This window comes from Emys orbicularis, chromosome 2 (genome assembly GCF_028017835.1).
Source record: "Emys orbicularis isolate rEmyOrb1 chromosome 2, rEmyOrb1.hap1, whole genome shotgun sequence".
In the NCBI taxonomy this organism is placed as follows: Eukaryota; Metazoa; Chordata; order Testudines; family Emydidae; genus Emys; species Emys orbicularis.
Window position 1 is genome coordinate 250,581,904 of NC_088684.1, and position 21,818 is coordinate 250,603,721.

The 21,818-nt window shown below is 41.3% G+C and overlaps 1 protein-coding gene across 1 annotated transcript in view; it reads right to left on the bottom strand.

Annotated features, from left to right (window-relative positions):
• PPP1R9A (protein phosphatase 1 regulatory subunit 9A) overlaps positions 1-21,818 on the bottom strand; it is a 229,479-nt gene that overhangs the window by 52,634 nt on the left and 155,027 nt on the right. Inside the window, exons 6-7 of the mRNA XM_065398139.1 lie at positions 9,920-10,055; positions 1,109-1,264 (exon numbers count right to left, since the gene is read on the bottom strand). Of these exons, the coding sequence (XP_065254211.1) occupies positions 1,109-1,264; positions 9,920-10,055 (292 nt within the window). The remainder of the gene's footprint in view (positions 1-1,108; positions 1,265-9,919; positions 10,056-21,818) is intronic.

Here is a 21,818-nt window from a genome sequence, read left to right on the forward strand (position 1 = left end):
AAGACACCAGCTGAGTGAGGAATGACACAGTGACTGGTTACCCTCTATGTCTAACTCCCAGTGCCAATCATATGTATTTAGAGAAAATAAGAGAACTGGCTTTGGGAGGGCAGGGGAGACTGTTTCTTTTATATCTCCCCGCTGGCCCCATGAGGGTGCTGCCGCTCACCTCCCCCATGAGGCTCCGGCTGCTCTCACCCCTTCCATCTTCACCCTATTTAAAAAAGAAAAATTGACTTTATTGTCACGGTTCTTGGCCCAATTGCTCCAGCCACGTGGGGAGCACTAATTGCAACCGCACACGTCTTACATCCCCATTGACATCACACTTTGCGGAAGATGAGGCACAAACCATACCAAGAGCTCAGAACCTAAAGTACAGTGGCACTAGAGCCGATATGTCTGTCATGCTTTGAGAGTGATTCACTGACTGCAACTAACATCACTGACCCAAGCCAGATTTAGTACTAGCAGGTGCCGTGCACGCCTCCTCCCCACCCAGCACCATCAAAGAACCTCAACCCCAACCTGCAACGTGCCTGCTTCTCCAAAAAAGGAGCCTTTCTTAAACCAACTGCCAGACGTGTCGCACTGCAGTACACTTAAGAGTGGTTTTGTGATGTGGGTAAAGGGAACTAAGAGAGTCCACTAAATTCATTTTCACTGAAGTTTAGCCCATTTATCTCTCAATGAACTCCAGAGTCAAATCTTAAAGTAAACATTTATTTAGAAAGACAATCGATCTGCCAGCAATGAACTAACTCACAGCTTCTTCTCCAAGCTGAAAAATTGCAAATAAAGTGCTGAGACATAAAAGGATTTTTTGTTGAACATTTATCAAACTGTTCTAATAAGGAGCACTATTAACGATTCATGCTTTGCGGAGCCTTTGTCAACACAACAGATATCTGGCAACAAATGTTAAAAACAACTGAGAAAATGGGCCTCACTTATTTCAAGCATGACTGCTTAAGCCATTTACAACTATTGATTATACAAATAAGTTGGAAATCAATTCTGTTATTCAAAGAGATATCCAAATAGTTGAAAAAATGAGATTACTAGAACCAGTGCTGTCCCAGAAATCTCGCCCAGTTGTTCATCTTACCTCTTTGAATTTGTGAGCAAGCTTAGTGGTGTCCAGCTCGGTTGGGGAAAACATGTCGTCATTCTCAGGAAGATCAAACACTTCAATGGCCATGTCACCTCCTGGAAGGATAGGTCCCATGTCTTCATCTTCTTCATCAGTAGCATATTCTCCTGTCTTAATATTATAGAGTTAAAATATTTCAGTTATCCTCTTATTAGACATGGCTTGTTTGCACTGTAATTAAAAAGTTAAATCTATAACACCTGAACACTTCCATATGGCCACTGAGATTAGTAAGTATGCACATACAGGATTCTGCATGCAACAAAGGTTATATTCTCTCAGATCTGGCACAAGCAGTTAGGAATCTCAGTGGTAAAAGTACAGCTCAATCATAATGTTTTAGTGCACTGTGTTACAGGAAAACAAAAACATAGATACTGCAGCATTTTCAGAAAAGATCAGTCTGCCTTTATAAAGCTGTAGTTTAGTGGCTCTCAATCTTTTTAATTGCAAGACCCCCACCCTCTTCCATTTAACAAAGGTTTAGCTGGGAACCATTCTCATTTAGCAATATGGAAAGAACAGGACTGTGCTGACCCCTGGCACTTGTTTATAACACCACTGGAGATTGTGACCCTTAGGCTGAAAAGCCATGGTGCATTTGAATATCCGGTGGTTTATTCATTATGGCTGAATTCATATAAGAAGCATAAGATCTGCATGGAAAGATACTTTTCTAAAAAAAAAAATCAATGGGGTTGAAAAGCTGGCCCACTGTAGTCAATGGCCAAGTTCCCATTAGCTTCAATGGGTACAGGATTTCACCCTGTATGAGCAACCGGATCTTGCTGGTTTTGAACAACAGCAGTGGGTGTTTCTTGGGTTGGTGAAATGTGGTTTGTGGAATAAGCACTCTCTTACAAGATGGAGAGAATGCTGAAAAACTATAAACAATCTTCAAACCATTTCTCAACAAAGGGAAATACAATATAATGTTAACGAAGAAGAAAAAGGCATATAATTGTTGCAAAACACTACCAAGAATTCTAAACTAATATGTAATAAGGACAACTCCCCTTAAATTAGAATCTTAATTGACATCATGTAAAGGTTAATAATATCTGTGATGTGCTGTACATACAATTATGCTGTTATGCCAGCTGGAACTGGCTGGTCAGAGAGCTAATCTGTTACGTCCTCTACTCCAGTGGGTGACAAGGAGAGTGGTATGTGAGATGTTATGCTGAACCTAGGCCATCCAGGTTTCCCCCACTCTGAAGGGCTCTTCAGGCAGCCAGTTAAAAAGGCATTTCAGCTGCTCTGCATTGCTAGACTGGAGGCCAGAATCAGGCCCTGAGAGTCAAGGTTCCCAAGTTCAATTACTGTCACTGAATTGCTATGTAAACTTGGAAAAGTCATTTAACCTCCCACTGCAGCTCAGCTTCCCCCATGTAAAAATGGGAATAATAATACTTATTCCACAGAAGTGTTGTGAGGTTTAATTAACATCTGTAAAGTGCTCTCAGATCCTCAGATGAAAGCGCACAGCATTTTTATCACCAATCTATTCTCATCAAGCTCGAAGTAACTGCTAGTGCCATTTTTTATTAACACATATTTTAAATACTGGGGGGAGATTTTCAAAGGCACAAACAGCATTTAAGCGCCCAACTCTTATTGCCTTTCAATGGGACTTAGATACCTACCTGCCATTTGCACTTTTGCCAATCAACCCCATTATTTAAACAGTGCTAATATCATGCTAGGTGCTTTACACACAAGTATAAACAATATTATTGGCAATGACTATATAATAAACATCACCACTTTTCACCTAAATAGCAAATCTCATAGGAAAGTTTTAAATTGAATTTTTTCTACAAATCTTAGACTACTACAGAGATGAGTAAAAAAAAATGAAAGTTGTAAAATAAAGAATTTGCTAGTATCCTTTCAGTAAAAAGAGGTATTAAAAAGAGAACTTATGTCATCCCCTTGGTATGACCAATCCACACATATTAGTGTGGATTAGTGAAATGTGAACATAACTCCTATGAGGCCTAATTCAATATACCTGTCTGTGCATCTGTAATAATGTTATACATATTCTGTGCATGTGTATATGTATATAAACATATATATATACACACACACACACACACACCCCATACAATATACATATATTTTACATACTTAGTATATTCTATACATATACATTTTATATGTATTTATATTCCTCCAAATTATTTTATTTATTTATCCTCCTTTTACTGCTTTCAGGTTTGTACCCTATATTCTTAGAGCTCACATGAGTAACACATTGAATTTAAGGAGACTACTAACATAAGCAAAATTACTCATAGTCACGTTTGCAGAATCAGGCTCGTAGACAGAACAGAAACTTTATTTTCCACCAAATATTGGCCTTTTCCATGTAACACCACATTTATTGTTTTCCTGTTTCTAATGATGCTGGAAATTAGCATGGATTTATTGGTTTACTTTCTTGTTAGTGCACCAGTGTTATCGATGGAAACACCTGGCAAAGGAAACACTTGGAACTTGCTCCAACTCTCAAGTCTCTGGGCAGGGCTCCAACACAACTCTGGGATCAGTATTTGTTAGTGAAATTCTGAGGCAGATGCCAATAAAGTGAGTTTAAATATTGTTTTGGTTAGGTCTTAGTTTCAAACTTGCAATTTAAAAAATAGTATTTTTCATCTGTTGACTATAGGATGCTGAATTTAACTTTGTTTTTTACATATACTGTCAGATTGTGAAGGATATTCTCAAATCAGATCATTCAAATTTTAAAGCAGGTTAATTTTGGGAGTCTAAAATACCCAAAGTCTCTTAAACCTAAGAAAACTACTATCCTTAGAACTAAATATCAAAGGCATAGATTTTTCCCCACTAGGTAGCCAGGTTGTCAATGTATTCTGATGTGAACTTGGTTTTCATTGAGTGGGAAATTTTGTTTTGCTCTGGAGTCTTCAAATACGCTGGCACTGCATTGTATGTTAAGACACCATTTGAAATGAAACTTTCTGTTTCTATTCATACTGAGCTAGATCACGAACAAATTCAACTCGTGCAATGTCAATTCTGCAGCTGTCGTTCTTGGCAGCTGCCACAACTGACAACTCCCTCACCTAGTGAACATTCTTAGCTCACCAACTGGAAGTCTTCTCGTTGCCCCCCAACCCCTCCCTTTAGGGATGCCCCTCCCAATATCCCACACCCTCCAAAATACTCCCCTCTACTAGCCATGATCCTCACCAACGTTAACTGGAAACATCCCTCTCCCCTCCACAGACAGCACTGGCTGAGCCTGCAATCTCTCCCTTCTGCCATACACCACATATTCCAAACCCTCCGGAAACACGGAGGTGTTAGGAGAAGAATAGAGAGCTGACAGGTAACAAGCCACGAGGAACACAGCACAACTGACATTTCCACCAAGAGGGACCATGACTGGGGGTGTATTTCTGAAGACCTGTGTTGGCAATGGCTAAATGGACGCAGAGATGGGACTCTCAGCCAGTGAACTGAAGCCTTGTCTATGCACCAGCTTACACCGATTTAGATAAAGGGACTTTTTTAAACTGATTTGCTAAACTGGCAAAAAAACATGTGCGGACGGTCTTCATTTGGTTTAAGAGCGGCTTATACCAATTTAGCTTAAGTTGATTCCTTCCTTACAGACTTACAGACCATTCTTAAATAGAAAGAAGAGTGTTTTTAAACTCATTTAAGTTAAGTTGGGGCAACAGTTTATTTTAGACAGGCTGCAAAGTTTCGCTAGATGAGGGTGCGGTCAAAACTGACATTCACCCCCTCTGAACAGACAGGTGTAAGGCAGCACTTGTGTAGACACAAAGGAAAATTTTACACCAACTGAGGTTGGTTTGTGTGCATCCACACAATCATTTCTGCTTCAGTTGATGCAAAACAATTGTTTGAAGCAAAAACACCTGAGTCCTCTAGTACAGACAAGGCCATAGGCTGGTATTTGAACAAAGTATAGAACCTGACAACGGCAGTGTAATATCATTAGTGACAATGGGCCCATTCATGCCCTCTCTCAAATAAGTGGGAGTTTTGCTAATGACTTCAAAAGAGGCAGGATTGGACCCTTATAATTAAGTAACTAAATAATGCAAAAATTGTGTTTAAAAAAATACAACATGGCAATTTAAGGGAATACCTGATGTATATGTCATGAATATACACTGAGTGACTAATCAAGTATGCTGCCTGTTATGTCACATAAAACTACTATTAGGTTGTGCAGACCCTGTGTGAAGTTAATAAGCCATACATGAAAATTTAATTAGTGTAAAAGAAGCAGCAAAGCGCAGACAAAAGTTATTTGCTTCAAAATAACAAACCTTTTTACGATAACAATTGTTATTGTTATTGTAGTTGCCTGAGGCTCCCTGAAATTCTCTCTCAGTTGTCTAAAATGGTTGCCAACAAAAAATAAAAAAGAATTCTTCTGTACGGTAGCTAAATGAGAAGTTATATTATGCACTCTGATGGCAAAAGTTCAGTTCATACTGTCTTCATGATGGCTGAAATTCTCCCCTATACAACTAGGTCAGCAAAAGGCCTATTCAACACTTAAGTTCTATGGAAAACCAGGCACTTAAGTGGTAAATCAGCCTTTTGTTAGCTCTCTATATCAGGGTGGATTTCATTTGATATTATTCATTCAATTTTGCTGTACACTGCAGCAGATAATACCATAAAATCATCTTTAAAAACATGAATAGTAACTCTATTGTATTTTTCCATCTTAAATGGAAAACATATTAATTCATATTGCTTAATAGCACACGGGGCCACCCAGAGGATTCAGGGGGTCTGGGGCAAAGCAATTTCGGGGGCCGCTTCCATAAAAAAAAGTTGCAATACTATAGAATACTATATTCTCGTGGGGGCCCCTGTGGGGCCCGGGGCAAATTGCCCCACTTGCCCCCCCCTCTGGGTGGCCCTGATAGCACAGATGATAAATAGAGTGGCCCTGACTCTCTTCTCATGTACATTGGGGGAAATCGGGACTAATTGTCCGACGAGCATAACTAAGAGCACACTCGGGCTTAATCTTTTGTTTATCTACAAGTCTCCAACAGTGATGAAATGGTATTTAATGGACTATGGACATAGTTTAATGCTACCTCTTCATCAATGTTTTCTGACAGCTTGCACTCAGCTCATCACGTGCAAGACACTTGATGTATACTGGAGTGGTATCAACTACCACTTTCACAACAACATTTCTAGATATTACAATTGGAAACACTGGATTTGCTTAACAATTTGTCCCCATTTAAAAACAATCTTTTGGTATTTGGATATTAATGCACATAACATAATAATATTTTGCTTCTTCATCTAAGTCATGTCATTTTCTAAACTGGTTCTTCATGTTTCTTTGAACACTGATAAAATAAGGATAAAAACTGAAAATCTATTCAGACCATTGATGTAATAAAAAAAACTAATGATATTTTACTCATCTGTCAAAAAAAAAAAAAAAAATACTTGTCCATAGCAAGTGGGTGAGTAGAAATTTGCAAGGTTGCTACAGAGCTTGCATATCATTCACCATGAAATACAGCTATTGCAAAGAAGGAATGTGACAGCTACTGTCCGGCTATACCAGAAGAACAGGAGACACTGGAAGTGGTTTAATTAGAGCGCAACTTTATTATTAACTGTCTGGGAGTACCCGGCAGATAAACGTGTACAGTGCAGGTAGCTCCACGATCAATTCAATATCTACCCTGGGGGCTTCTGTCAGCTCCCTGCCCCCCAGATCCCCAGCAGCCCCTCTCCTGGGACCTTACCATCCTCTCCCTTGAATGATGGGCAAGGTAGGCTATAAAGGAGGGGGGGTTGGCTCCCTGCCATGCCAGTCATAGGAGCCCCAAACCCCCTTTTCTCTCCTTTAAAAAACACCTTCTTTAAATCCTTTACAAAACTATTTATTTGATCACTATTCCATTCCCCAAAGAGTACCTGCTCCAGACATCCATCCCACACTTACATAATGAGTTGCGACATCATAGCCTGACTCCCATTCCATGCTCGCCCCAACTAAGCTCCCTGTCCCCAAATCCACTGTAGGGAAGACAAAATAAACTCACTCTGCCTTGGCCAATCTGGCAATGAGGGAAAAATTCCTCCCTAGTCCCCCCGCTCCCCAGGAAGGAGTGGCTAGCGCAATGCCCACAGCAGATCCTGATATTTCACCACTTTCAAGGATAAGAGGGCGGCTGCTGCCCCGCTTGGTCCTGGTGAAAAAGGGCTTTTCCTCTACATAATCTTCCCTCTCTTCCAGTTACCTGAGGATGAGTTAGTGTCCCCTTGATGACCCACTCTGCATCTGTAGCAACGTCTGTGCCTCTCTGTCCTTAAAGAGATGTATCCCTTTGCCTGGCGAGCCAGACCGCGCCCCCCCGCCCACCCCGCTTAAGGTGCGGTGCGGTGATCGTCTTCAATGGTTTATGACAAAATGCAACAGTTGGATGGAATAAAACACACTTGGAAGGATTAGATTTTTTATCAGTAAATGTCAGTAAACGGCGATTTCACCACACACACGTAAACCGACAACAAAATATTTCCATTGATAGTAACAGAAATCTATAGATAGGCAAAGTAAGAAAAATGCTGCTTGAATGCTTATTAGAACTTGATTTAAGCATATCTATTTTGTATCCCTCGACTTGGGATGTTGACAATTTGTGTTTAAATGGTTATAAAGACTTAACTTTTTGAATCTTAACATCTACTGTCATAAAATAATTATTGTCTGATCCCCTCATAATTTCCCACAACTGTGAATATTTAAATCTATAAAAATCTATAAAAATAAAAAATGCTTAAAACCCATAATTTTGCATACATGTGAAAATTTAAATAGATTAAATATAGAAAAAATGCTTAAAAATAAACATCAATATTATCCATTGAAATTACAAAAAAATAAAAACCAAATTCTGCCAAGCCTAAATAAAACAAAAGGGAGGAGGGAAAGGACAATGACAAAACAATAGTGAGATGAGGCAATTTTGCAGCAGGTCCCACCTGAAAGAAGGCACCTCCAACACAGTACTTTCTAACCCCATTCTTGGGGCATTAGGTCAGAATTGACTCAAAGGAAACAGTGTCACCAACGGAATTACCAACACCAACTGTGACTCAGGGATCTCTTGGTGACAACTGGCAGAGGGCCCTGGGGTATTTAAGGGCTACCAGGGATCCCCTGGGTCTGGTACTACATACTAGTTCACCAAACAGTCATATAAGATCTTTACTGAAAGCCTGTGTCACACTGGTCCTCATAATCACTGTGAAATGTAAGCACGGATAATGTAAGGAGTTATGTATATACACTGAAAATGATGTTCTTAAGGTCTGTGACTTGGGGCTGGTCACCAAAAGGTGAGAAACAGATTTCTTTCAGGCAACAGATGTTTATTATAGAATCATAGACTGGAAGGGACCTCAGTAGGTCATTTAGTTCAGTCCTCTGCACTCAAGGCAGGATTACATAATAACTAGACCATTTCTCTAGTGTTTGTCTAACCTGTTCTTAAAAACCTCCAATGATGGAGATTCCACAACCTCCGTGGGCAATTTGTTCCAGTGCTTAACCACACTGACAGTTAGGATGTTTTTCCTGATCTCCAACCTAAACCTCCCTTGCTGCAATTTAAGCCCATTGCTTTTTGTCTTATCATCAGAGGTTCGGAGAGGAGCATTTTAAGGGGCTAGGGAGAAATTAAGGGGATTGTATGGCTAAAGCCTGTTGGTGTCAGAATGAGTATATGTGTACATTGTGGGTGTTGGGAGATGTAAATATGAGGACTCTGAACATGCATTTCAGTAAAGGCTGTACGTGGTGAGAGTTAATCTGCATTCTAACTCGTGGGGGTCCATCAGATACCCAAAAAGGAAAAAAATAGATTAGATGGAAGTTTCAAAAGAACACTTCTTACTAGTTCATTTAATGGAGGCTGAGGATGATAAAGAACAATTGTCCTCATGCATCTCTCTACAGAAACCCCAAAAAATTAATTACTGGAAGATAAAAAATAATCATTTCCCCAGAGAGAATAATGCTTCAGTGTATTAGCAAACCAACCTCCTTTCCTTAATATAGACATAGCAGACACCTCAACAAAAGAGCAATGCTTACAGAAGTGTCAATCAACTTGATGTTCACTCTCCTCGAACAAAAGGATTATTTTAAATACATGCTGAAAAACTTAGTAAGTGACTTTGTTCCTGAAGAAGGACACATGCTAAAATCGGTAAAGAAACAATTAGAGTTGGTGGAGAGATAGATAGCAGTACCCAAGTGTCTCTTTGACTGACTGTATAGAAAATTTAGACCAAATCTGGCCCTGTGCTACTAAGCTGTTCCAACTTGGAGCAGAGGATTTAGGAATCTTGTCCTATGCAACAGCAGGACAAGATTCCTACCAGGCATTCATGAGATTCATAGTCATATACATCAGCTATTGTGCTGGCTAGTGCATCACAGCCCCAAGTTGAAGCAGTCTTAAAGATCTATATTGATTAAAATACATATGCACTTCAGTGTGGGCATGGTTACATTTTTGAGAACCATAGGAATATATGTATTAGTAAAACAGGTGTATGTTTTTACAGGCATAGTACAATAGATTTAGCTTTCATATGACACTGCTTCCACTCACCATTATCTCAAAGCACGTTAGAAAGAATGATCTGGAAATCGAAAAGGGAACATTATGAAGTAATGAATAGGAGGAATGCTAACAAGTATATTACCTCATCATCATCTGCATCATACTGTGCATAATGCTGTTCCAGGAGCTCTCTCTGGCGACGCTCTTGTTCTAGGGTCTGGCTAATCAGCTGAGCCACCTCACTTACTTGTCCTGGCTTTTCTCGTCCAATTACAAACCTGCATAAAACATTATTGAACAAGATTATTCTTCAGTCCTTTCTCAAGCTCTGTTTGCTTTTTGGTCAGAGCCAGGTGTACATTAACTGTGCAAAATATTTGATTTGGGTGTGACCATATGCAAAGCCCACTATGTAGACTATTCTTGCCAGAGAAGAAACAATATATACCAGACATGGTGTGACCAGGTACAGTACAGTACAGTACTGTGTTAAAAAAACAACAACACTAACAATGCTCGTGAAGTCTGGCTCCAAATTCCCCCTCTACAGAGTGTGAACCCCATGGACTTAGACCCAGAGCAGGGTAAATTTGTTACATACATAATCTACTCCTGAGGGAATTCTGTGCCACTGTGCAATGCAGAATTTACACAGAAATTAATGTTCTGCACAGAATTTTCTCCTCTCCCGCCCAGAAATGGGCTGCAGAGCTGCTGGCCACCACTAGGGGCACCTGGACCCTGCAGAGCCTGGGTCCCCAGCTCGCAAATAGAAGACACTGCTGAGGGAAAGGAGAAGGGAGCTGGAGGGCTCCCAGCAGCTGCAGTTCCTGGCACACCCCAAAGGAAGGAGGCAGCGTGCAGGAAACTCCACACAAGCCTGGGACCCAGCATCAGGCTGTTTCTCCCTCTGGATCCCTGGGCTCTGGGGGGTAGGGGATGTGTGAGAGTGGATTGGGGGGGCATCCAGCAGGTAGGCTGTGGGAGGGGGCAGAGGGTGCAAGTGTCTGGGCGGGGGGGGGGTGCCCCACAGCTGGGCTTGGGGGGAGGAGGTGCAAGTGTCTGAGCTGGGGTGCGCCCCGCAGTTGAGCTCGGGGTGGGGGGAGGAGATGCGAATGTCTGGGCTGGGGGGGACCCAGCAGCTGGGCTGTGGAGGGTAGGGGGTGCAGTGTCTGGGCTGGGGGGGATGCAGCTGGGTTCTGGGAGGAGGTGGTGCGAGTGTCTGCACTGGGGAGTGTGAGGAGGAAGGGGTGTGAGTGTCTGGGCTGGAGGGCACCACGCGGCTGGGCTATGGGGGGCGGGGCAGAGAAACAGGAACTGGGTTGTCATAGGGCTTTCTTTAACTCTCTACTCCTGGGGGAATTTATTTTGTATCTGTATTGTTACAGCTATACAGTAGAACCTCAGCATTATGAACACCAGAGTTACGAACTGACCAGTCAACCACACTCTTCATTTGGAACTGGAAGTACACAATCAGGCAGCAGCAGAGACGGGGGGGGAAAAAGAAGCAAATACAGAACAGTACTGTGTTAAATGAAAACTACTAAAAAAAGAAAAGGGAAAGCAGCACTTTTCTTCTCCACAGTAAAGTTTCAAAGCTGTATTAAGTCAATGTTCAGTGGTAAATTTTGAAAGAACAACATAACTTTTTGTTCAGAGTTATGAACATTTTAGAATTACGAACAACCTCCATTCCCAAAGTGTTCTTAACTCTGAGGTTCTAATGTAGTTGCTGACAGGTATTTTGAAATAAATCACCAAAACAATTGAAACTGGCATTATTATATAGTGTTATTTTGACAAATAAAATATGCAGAATTTTAAAATATTGTGCACAAAATTTTTAATTTTTGGCGCAGAATTCACGAAGGAGTAATCATCACTTCCAATTCAATAACTGCAGCACATTTCCTCCCACAAGCCTGCAAAAAAACAGGCACATGGTAGTAGCATAGAGAGATTTCTGTGGGCTTATGGGGAGTGGAGTGTACTATAGAGCCACTGTTCTATCCTTCCCCACCTGCATTGCATTTCCTGCTTGTTATACCCACCTTTGTGGCCCCTATCCCACCCCCGCTAAAGTGGAGAATCGGTCTCTATGTTTTTGTCCAATCAGTTTGGCTTCCGGATTTTCATCTTTTCCCATGGATACATCTATAGATGATACTTATGCTATTTTCTTAATTCAAAGTGCATTTAAGTTTTCCTGTTATTTCATGAAACTCTGTCACTACACTATTCTCCCAAAGTTTGTTTTTGCTGCAGGTTCAAAACTTATTCTCTGTTCAAGTTTCCCTTGCTTTGGTTGAAACCCGCTGCTTTCAGAAGTAGTTTTCAGCAATTACATTTTAGGATGAGCTTTGGTTGTAACACAGATTTTTTTCCAGTACATTGGATGTACTGTAATTAGATGCTCCGTGTATTACAGTAGTAAAGACAGATAATCACACTATAATACCAATGTTATAAACAAGTGAGAGACACTTAGGCCTGGTCTACACTAACCCCCAAATTCGAACTAAGGTATGCAACTTCAGCTACGTGAATAACGTAGTTGAAGTCGACATACCTTAGTTCGAACTTACCGCGGTTCAGACGCGGTCCACACGCGGCAGGCAGGCTCCCCGTCGACTCCGCGGTACTCCTCTCGCCGAGCTGGAGTACCGCAGTCGACGGCAAGCGCTTCCGGGATCGATTTATCGCGTCCAGACCAGACGCGATAAATCGAACCCAGAACTTCGATTCCCAGCCGCCGAACTAGCGGCTGGGTGTAGACCTGGCCTTAGGAGTTTAAATGAATCGAAGTTAGAAGAGTATGTTCTTAACATGCTAGAAAGAGGATTAGCTGCTTACAGCTGAAAAACATTATGCAGATCTGTAAAGCAAAATCAGGCCACTGAGACATTCCATATGGTGATTTAGTTGTTTCCTAAACATTTGGGGCAAAAGATGAACATACATAAAACACTGGAGGGTGCATTATATTCTATGTAAGAGGAAAAATTTGATTTGTATTAGATGGCACTGTGCATTCTTGAAAGTCATTTGGAATTTGGCATCTGTGTAAGACAAGGTCCCATGAGTGGATAAACCCAAGCCCATTCCCTATGCCAAGTAATCTGTCAGACCATGGTGGATAAAAATCTATGATTAAAAAAACAACAACAGATTTTTTAATTTAAATTGTATTTTTGTATTTAAATGAAATATAGCATTATTTTTTTTTAAATAAACCTATTTAAAATTACTCTGAAATTGACAACCTATGTTAAGACCTAAACTTATTATAATTATTAAATACATAAAATAATATTAAGCAGTACATATCTGATGCCAAGTTTTAAAGGAAGTCAACCCACTGAACTGGTGGAAATCACGGGCTAAACACCTGGATTCAGGGTTTGTTGAAATGCTAAACCAGCTTTTGACAGCAGTAGCCTCTTTTGCAGGTGCAGAAAGAATATTTTCTTCATTTCAGTTTATTCAACTAGCTCAGTTCAATGACTAGTCCAGCCAAAGTTCAGAGACCAATTGGGAGTTGAGAAAGCAGGAAAACTTGTTTTCCTTTTCCAATCTATGAATGCAAACTAAGTGTGAGAGGGCAAGCTCTGCAAGCTCTAAAATCTGGAAGGACATGATGATCAGAAACAATCAGTTTAATTCATAACTACAAGTCATACTTCCTTTGTTTAAGTGCAAAACATGTTTTGAAAAACCTTGTCTTCTGATGTATCCAGTGCTTTTAATGTACTTTTATTTAATAATTTTTAAAAAAAACTTAAAATATGTTTTGTGCATTTTAATCAAATTTGAATTTTCATCCAAATAGACTGATAAAAATCACAAGTAAAAAATTAATTATCATCAAGTAAACGATGCATTAGTCACCCTTTTCTAATATGTTAAAAATGTAACTATTAAGAATCTGAACAAATATAAGTTAAGCTATATAATTGCTTAAATAAGTACAGTACAGTGTATCCTCCGGGTTAGCTAAAAAAAGCACCAAATCTAATGAAAGGCTATATCAAGTTGCAAATCAATATGTTTCAATTGGTACCAACTAATGAAAATCAACCTTTGTTTAGAAAATAACTTAAAAGTACAAATGCAATACACAATTAAAATTCACGATTTAAATTGAGGTTTCTTGCTTGCTGATTTAAATCATGCTTAAAACCAGTGATTTAAATCACTTTGATTTAAACCAATCTATCCAGGAAGTCTCAGACTAGCAGAAAGGAATACAATTTGGAGATATGCTGCACACCACAGAAGCAAAGTAGTCAAGGATGACTTCCAAAGGGGAAAGAAAGGTGACTAAAATGACCCCATTTGAAATGATGAGTCCAAGAGTCCAAGCTGGAGACCAAAACAAACCATTCATAAAGAACACAGTTAGCTTTCTAATGTCAACAGGAAACATGGAGAGAAACAGAATACAAATCAGCATTTTAACCCTCATCAAACCAGCTCTCAAACTGGCACACTGATCCTGCTGTCACTAAATCTGGCACTGTGACCCAACCATGACAGAGGGATAAAGCACCTCCTTGTGGCCTCTCTGGCCTATCCCTTCCACATAGTGATACGGCACCAAGCACAGCCTGGTCCTGTCACTACTGATCTATAGTTTTAGGGCCTACTACTACTCCAAATGAATACTGTAAAATGGCCAAACTCTCAGTCTTCAATGGAAGCAGCACTGGGTCCTTAACATGGTTGTTGTAAATAAAGATGGAGAACATCCACGTTTGTCATGCATTAGTCTGTCCTCTGAAGCAACATGTAAAGGGAGAATACAGCAAAAATTAATTCTGGTTTAAACTAACTAACTTAAACAGGCTTTTATTAGATGGATATCACCAAGACACCTGTGATAGATATACAGGTGATAGTAATACCCATATAATAAATTGTGGACCCATGTAATACACAGCATTTATCATGCACCTCACTGCCCTCTGCCCCATAATCCCCTTCCTTTGGGACGTAAAACTCCATAACAGCTTCACACAGCCATTACGTACATTGTCCGAAGGCCTAGGACCGGGGTAGGCAACCTATGGCACACGTGCCAAAGGCGGGACGCGAGCTGATTTTCAGTGGCACTCACACCGCCCGGGTCCTGGCCACCGGTCCGGGGGGCTCTGCATTTTAATTGAATTTTAAATGAAGCTTCTTAAACATTTTAAAAACCTTATTTACTTTACATACAACAATAGTTTAATTATATATTATAGACTTCTAGAAAGAGACTTTCTAAAAAACGTTAAAATGTATTACTGGCACGCGAAACCTTAAATTAGAGTGAATAAATGAAGACTCGGCACACCACTTCTGAAAGGTTGCCGACCCCTGGCCTAGGATGTGCAATATGCAGTCTTGCACCAGCAATAGGTTTAAAATTTGATATCTCATGACTTCTTGGGACTAAAAATGGGAGATTTTTCACCACTGCAAAGGGGAGAATTTTATGTTTTCAACTGGAAAGCTCTTGCTTCTAGACCAGGAAGGGTCCTGAATAGGGTTGCCAACTTTCTAATTGCATAAAACCAAACACCTGCCCCTTCTCTGAGGCCCCACCCCCCGCTCACTCCATCCCCCCTTCCTCTGTCACTCGCTCTTCTCCACCCTCACTCACTTGCTCATTTTTACCAGGGTTGGGCAGGGGATTGGGGTATAGGAGGGGGTGAGGGCTCCAGGGTGGGGCCAGAAATGAGGGGTTCGTGAGGGAGGGGGCTCTGGGCTGGGGCAGGAGGTTGGGGTGCAGGTGCTGGGGTGGGGCTGGGGATGAGGGATTTGGGGTGCAGGAGGGGGCTCTGGGCTGGGGGTGGAACTGAGTGGTTTGGAGTGTGGGAGGGGGCTCTGGGTACAGGAGGGGGTGAGAGCTCTGGCTGAGGGTGCGGGTTCCAGGGTGGGGCCAGAAATGAGGGGTTCAGGGTATGGGAGGGGGCTCCAGGCTGGCGCAGGGGTGCAGGAAAAGGTGCAGGGTGCGGGCTCTGGGAGGGAGTTTGGGTGTGGGAGGGGGCTCCAGGCTGGGGCAGGGGATTGGGGTGCAGGAGGGGGTTTGGGCATTGGGCAGCGCTTATCTCAGGCGACTCCCCAGAAGTAGCAACGTGTCCCTCGGCTCCTAGGCATCGGGGCATCCAGGCAGGTCTGCGTGGTGTCTCCGCACACAGGTGCTGCCCCTACAACTCCCCATTGGAGTTTGCCAGCCCTGCCAACTGGACTTTTTTAATGGCCCAGTCAGCTGTGCTGACCGGAGCTGCCAGGGTCCCTTTTCGACTGGGCGTTCCGGTCAAAAACCAGACACCTGGCAACACTAGACCTGAAATACTGGAGTTGAATGTCCTGACATTTTTATGAAGGTAGGTTATTTTAGGTAATTATAATATATTTTAGGTTAATATAATATATTTTTCCTCTCCTTCCAAAGGCACTCATGGTTTATTGTTATATTATTTTCAGGCCTTGAAACAGACACCAAAATTAAGTCTGCTCAATGACACATAAAGGTCTTAGTGTATACATAAATAAAACCCTCACACAATGACATCAAAGCATCTACCAGGTGTTTTCCAAAACAGAAATAGAGCAAGTACTCTATATTCCTACAATTTAAACAGGAGTTTAAGTGAGTTATCTGCTGCCTTAATCAGACCGACGATATGTTAGAAAATAAATATTTAGCAGTGTTAAATGTTTTTTTCTTGAAATGATATTGTCAATTGCCAAAATACAGGTTCCGTTTTTAGTGACTACAGTTTTCAGAACACAAACTAAACTAAATAAGGATATTTTAGACCAGTTGCCTTGTTACATTCCCAGTTTTAAAATATCTGCTTAAATGCAACAAAATAAAGTCATTTCTATAACTGGTAAAAGGTCACAAAAAGAGAATAGAAAAACAAAGAGGAGTAGCTTATGCCCAAATAAATCTGTTAGTCTTTAAGGTGCCACCAGACTCCTCGTTGTTTTTGTGGATACACACTAACACGGCTACCCTTCTAATACTTGACACCAAAAAGAGAATAAATATCACACTTTCTAATATACATGAAATAATGTTTTTGATGTATAAAGCTTTAATTATCAATAAATGCTTCTATGGAGAGAGAGTTTTTAAAACGTTTAATTAGATATTAAAACCTAGTCCAGTTCTAAATATGAAGATAGAAAATTTCATAACCAGAAGTGTTTAAATATGAAAAAAGAGGCAGAAGGTTGTGAATCACTGCCCGGAAAATTAGTCATTGAAGCATATTGTACATACTTAAATAAAAGTGACTAATTATATATTTTCCATCACTGGTTCACTAGAATTAGGCACATGTATTTTAGAACTGGCATGTTAAGTCTTAAGGGTCAAAAGTGTTATTAAATAGAAGAGAAATGTAAAATCTATGTGCCACATCATCTTTAAAAAGCTGTTTATACAGTAGCCCTGTTTCTGGATGTAAGATAAATCAAAGTTTAACCTTTGCTATACACTAAACATCTGGGCCATTTTCAAATGTGGCTAGTTTTGTTGTTGTAAATTGTTTCTGATATTCACAAAGAGCCATAACAGCACAAACAGCATTGCAGCTGCCAAATGCATGGCATGAACTGACTTTGATATTAACAGTGACCCATCTTACTCAATGACTAGATGTGAAACGCTCTCCTAAAAGGCGCTGTTAAAATAAACAGATCTGGAGCTAGAAATATAATTAATATTTGACTGTACCCTTGGACATGGGGAGATAGAAAATATGGGGGAATTAAAAAGGGTGAGATGAAAGATATATATAGGAGACAGGGCCAAAAATTCTACCCTAACTCCCATTGGGAAGACTCAGAGTGTGTAAAGTTAAGCATGAGCACAAGTCATTTCAGGATCAGGATTTCTGTTTGTAAACAAGGTGAAATAAAGAGTCAATTTTATTTAAAACTACTCAGTAAGCTACATCTAATTTATGAGCAGAACATTAGTATTTTCAGATTCATTTTGAGTTATTTTGGTTAAAAAAAAAATCTCAAAAACAAAAACAAAACCCTCCTGGGAGGTTAAGAAAGGATTCCACTGAATCTAGCAACAATTCTCAAATTTCCTTCAGCCCAATGATACTTTTGAGCATACTTAATACCTTACTTTCCTGAACTTTTTCAACTTAAAGTACAGGGGTTCTGCAGTGTTTTGTACATTGAAATAACATGGAGAAAACCAGATGATTTCAGTGAAGTGGCGTGGTTAGAAGAGAGCAGAATTTAGCCCTCTGTTTCAGTCTGCCTCTGTGCAAACCTAGGAAGACAACATTGCCTCAGAACACATTTAAAACAATTTACGAACAAGCATGGCACATTTTACATCAAATACTGCGATGTGGCGTGAACCCTGTAGGAAGAGATATTTCTATTTAGTGGCAACAACATAACCTAGATCTAGTGACAGTTTTCCATGAATAAGATCAAGCTCTTTTAGAAAAGTCAACCTCAAACTACAGAGGTCATGAAGTTTTAGATTCTCTATGTGAATGAGCAAATTGCCACATCCTAGTTCATGTACTTTCACATAAGAAAAAATCTGAAAATGAAACAGTCACGAAGACCTAAAACAATTATATTATGAAACAACAACATTGAACTGACTTTTAAATAGGACTAGGAGAAAGTCAAGTAAAAGTAGGATAAACTGGATGTTAATTAACTTAGATTAGTTATTCTCATTTAAGAGTGTCCATTAGTGTGGGACCTGAGTGGTGGGTCAGCTATGTGTAAAAATGCTACAGAAGCAGATAGCAACAGAGGGTCCTGTGGCACCTTTGAGACTAACAGACGTATTGGGAGCATAAGCTTTCGTGGGTAAGAACCTCACTTCTTCAGATGCAAGTAATGGAAATTTCCAGAGGCAGGTATAAATCAGTATGGAGATAACGAGGTTAGTTCAATCAGGGAGGGTGTGAACACCAAGGGAGGAGAAACTGCTTCTGTAGTTGGATAGCCATTCACAGTCTTTGTTTAATCCTGATCTGATGGTGTCAAATTTGCAAATGAACTGGAGCTCAGCAGTTTCTCTTTGGAGTCTGGTCCTGAAGTTTTTTTGCTGTAAGATGGCTACCTTTACATCTGCTATTGTGTGGCCAGGGAGGTTGAAGTGTTCTCCTACAGGTTTTTGTATATTGCCATTCCTGATATCTGACTTGTGTCCATTTATCCTCTTGCGTAGTGACTGTCCAGTTTGGCCAATGTACATAGCAGAGGGGCATTGCTGGCACATGATGGCATATATAACATTGGTGGACGTGCAGGTAAATGAGCCGGTGATGTTGTAGCTGATCTGGTTAGGTCCTGTGATGGTGTTGCTGGTGTAGATATGTGGGCAGAGTTGGCATCGAGGTTTGTTGCATGGGTTGGTTCCTGAGTTAGAGTTGTTATGGTGTGGTGCGTGGTTGCTGGTGAGAATATGCTTAAGGTTGGCGGGTTGTCTGTGGGCGAGGACTGGCCTGCCTCCCAAGGTCTGTGAAAGTGAGGGATCATTGTCCAGGATGGGTTGTAGATCACTGATGATGCGTTGGAGAGGTTTAAGCTGAGGACTGTAGGTGATGGCCAGTGGAGTTCTGTTGGTTTCTTTTTGGGGCCTGTCTTGTAGCAGGAGGCTTCTGGGTACACGTCTGGCTCTGTTGATTTGTTTCTCTATTTCCTTGTGTGGGCATCGTAGTTTTGAGAATGCTTGGTGAAGATCTCTGTCTGAGGGGTTGGAGCAGATGCGGTTGTACCTCAGCGCTTGGCTGTAGACGATGGATTGTGTGGTGTGTCCGGGGTGGAAGCTGGAGGCATGAAGGTAGGCGTAGCGGTCGGTGGGTTTTCGGTATAGGGTGGTGTTAACGTGGCCATCGCTTATTTGTACTGTGGTGTCTAGGAAGTTGACCTCCCATGTAGATTGGTCCAGGCTGAGGTTGATGGTGGGGTGGAAGCTGTTGAAATCATGGTGGAATTCTTCCAGGGGCTCCTTCCCATCGGTCCAGATGATGAAGATGTCATCAATGTAGCGTAGGTAGAGAAGGGGCGTGAGTGGACGAGAGCTGAGGAAGCGTTGTTCCAGGTCAGCCATAAAAATGTTGGCATATTGTGGGGCCATGCGGGTGCCCATAGCGGTGCCACTGGTCTGGAGGTATATATTGTCACCAAATTTGAAATAATTGTGCGTGAGGATAAAGTCACAGAGCTCAGCAACAAGCTGTGCTGTGTCATCATCAGGGATACTGTTCCTGACAGCTTGTACTCCATCTGTGTGTGGGATGTTTGTGTAGAGAGCCTCTACATCCATGGTGGCTAGGATGGTGTTTTCTGGGAGGTCACCAATGCATTGTAGTTTTCTCAGGAAATCAGTGGTGTCACAGAGATAGCTGGGAGTGCTGGTGGCGTAGGGTCTGAGTAGGGAGTCCACATATCCAGACAGTCCTTCAGTGAGAGTGCCAATGCCCGAGATGATGGGGCATCCAGGATTTCCAGGTTTGTGGATCTTGGGTAGTAGATAGAATAACCCCAGTCGGGGCTCTAAGGGTATGTTGATTTGTTCCTGTGTTAGTGTAGGGAGTGTCCTGAGTAGATGGTGCAGTTTCCTTGTGTATTCCTCAGTGGGATCTGAGGAAAGTGGCCTGTAGAATTTGGTATTAGAGAGTTGTCTGGCAGCCTCCTTCTGGTAGTCAGACCTGTTCATGATGACAACAGCACCTCCTTTATCAGCCTCTTTGATGATAATGTCAGGGTGGTTTCTGAGGCTGTGGATGGCATTGCGTTCTGCACGACAGGGCGAGGGGTTCAGATGCCCCAGAAGAGCAACTCCGCCATACCCTGGCTCACATGAAGAGGACACAGATGCAGGATGTGCCAGCTCATGCCAAGGCGCCTAGGCCTCACTGAACACTGACAAATAAGTAGCTGGAAACCAGCCTGGCTCACCTGTGTGTTAGCATTGTTAAAATACATGTTAAGTTTATAAGAATGTGTTTAGTGTTTGGACTTTATGAAATGCTTGTGAGTTGCTACATGCATTAATTTCACTTATAATATCTGTATTCCATGTCATGAGGTAATAGTTAAGTGTTTGCTTTGTAACTATAGAAGTGTTTGCTATGCAACTGGAAACCCCCAGAGTCACGAGAGAAGCATTACCAAGTGTGAAATACTAGTTTACCACCAGAGGTGTCATCTCCTGTCCAACAAAAGAAGGCCGACAGACAACAAATGAACCATTGTGGAGCATCAGTGGACAAAAGACTTTGTTGATTTCTCTTCCAACACCGATGAAGAGGTGACGTGTACAAACCCTTGTCACGTCACAGTTTGAACTTTATGGGAAAGGAATAAAAATCCTTGACCAGGAAGAACTGTACCACTATGTTGCTTGGAGTTTAGAGAGGGCAATATTTCTAAGCATAAGCATGGGATCCCCAAGCTGCTTAGCTTGGGTTAGCCCTAAAAGACGTATACAGTTTGCATATTACAGAAGCTTATAATACTTTTTGAAACTTAAAACTGTAATTCATTTGTGTGTATGTTTACCTGCTTTAACCTTATAAATAACTATCATTTCTTTTTCCTAGTTAATAAATCTTTAATTAGTTTAGTACTGGATTGGCTACAAGCTTTGTCTTTGGTGAGAGACCTAAGGTACAAATGACAAGGGGTAAGTGACTGGTTCTTTGGGACTGGGAGTAACCTAAATATTGTTGTGATTTTTGGTGTAAGGGACCATCTATCACAAAGGCAGGCTTGCCTGGGTGGCAAGATAGACTGGAGTGCCCAAGAGGACTGTCTGTGACTCCATGTTAAGGCTGTTATAGTGCTTGAGGAGTTCACACTTGATACTAGGTTGATGAAATCTAATGATAGAACACACAGCCCGTTTGAGGTTTGTGTGCTGATTTGTAACAGTCAGCCCTAAGGTTGGTGCCCAAGTTCATGAACCACTCCAGACAGCATGATGGAGGGGTCAGAGCCCCCTAGAGGAGGTGGGGTCCCCCAGAAACTGACAGAAATAAAGGTAGGGA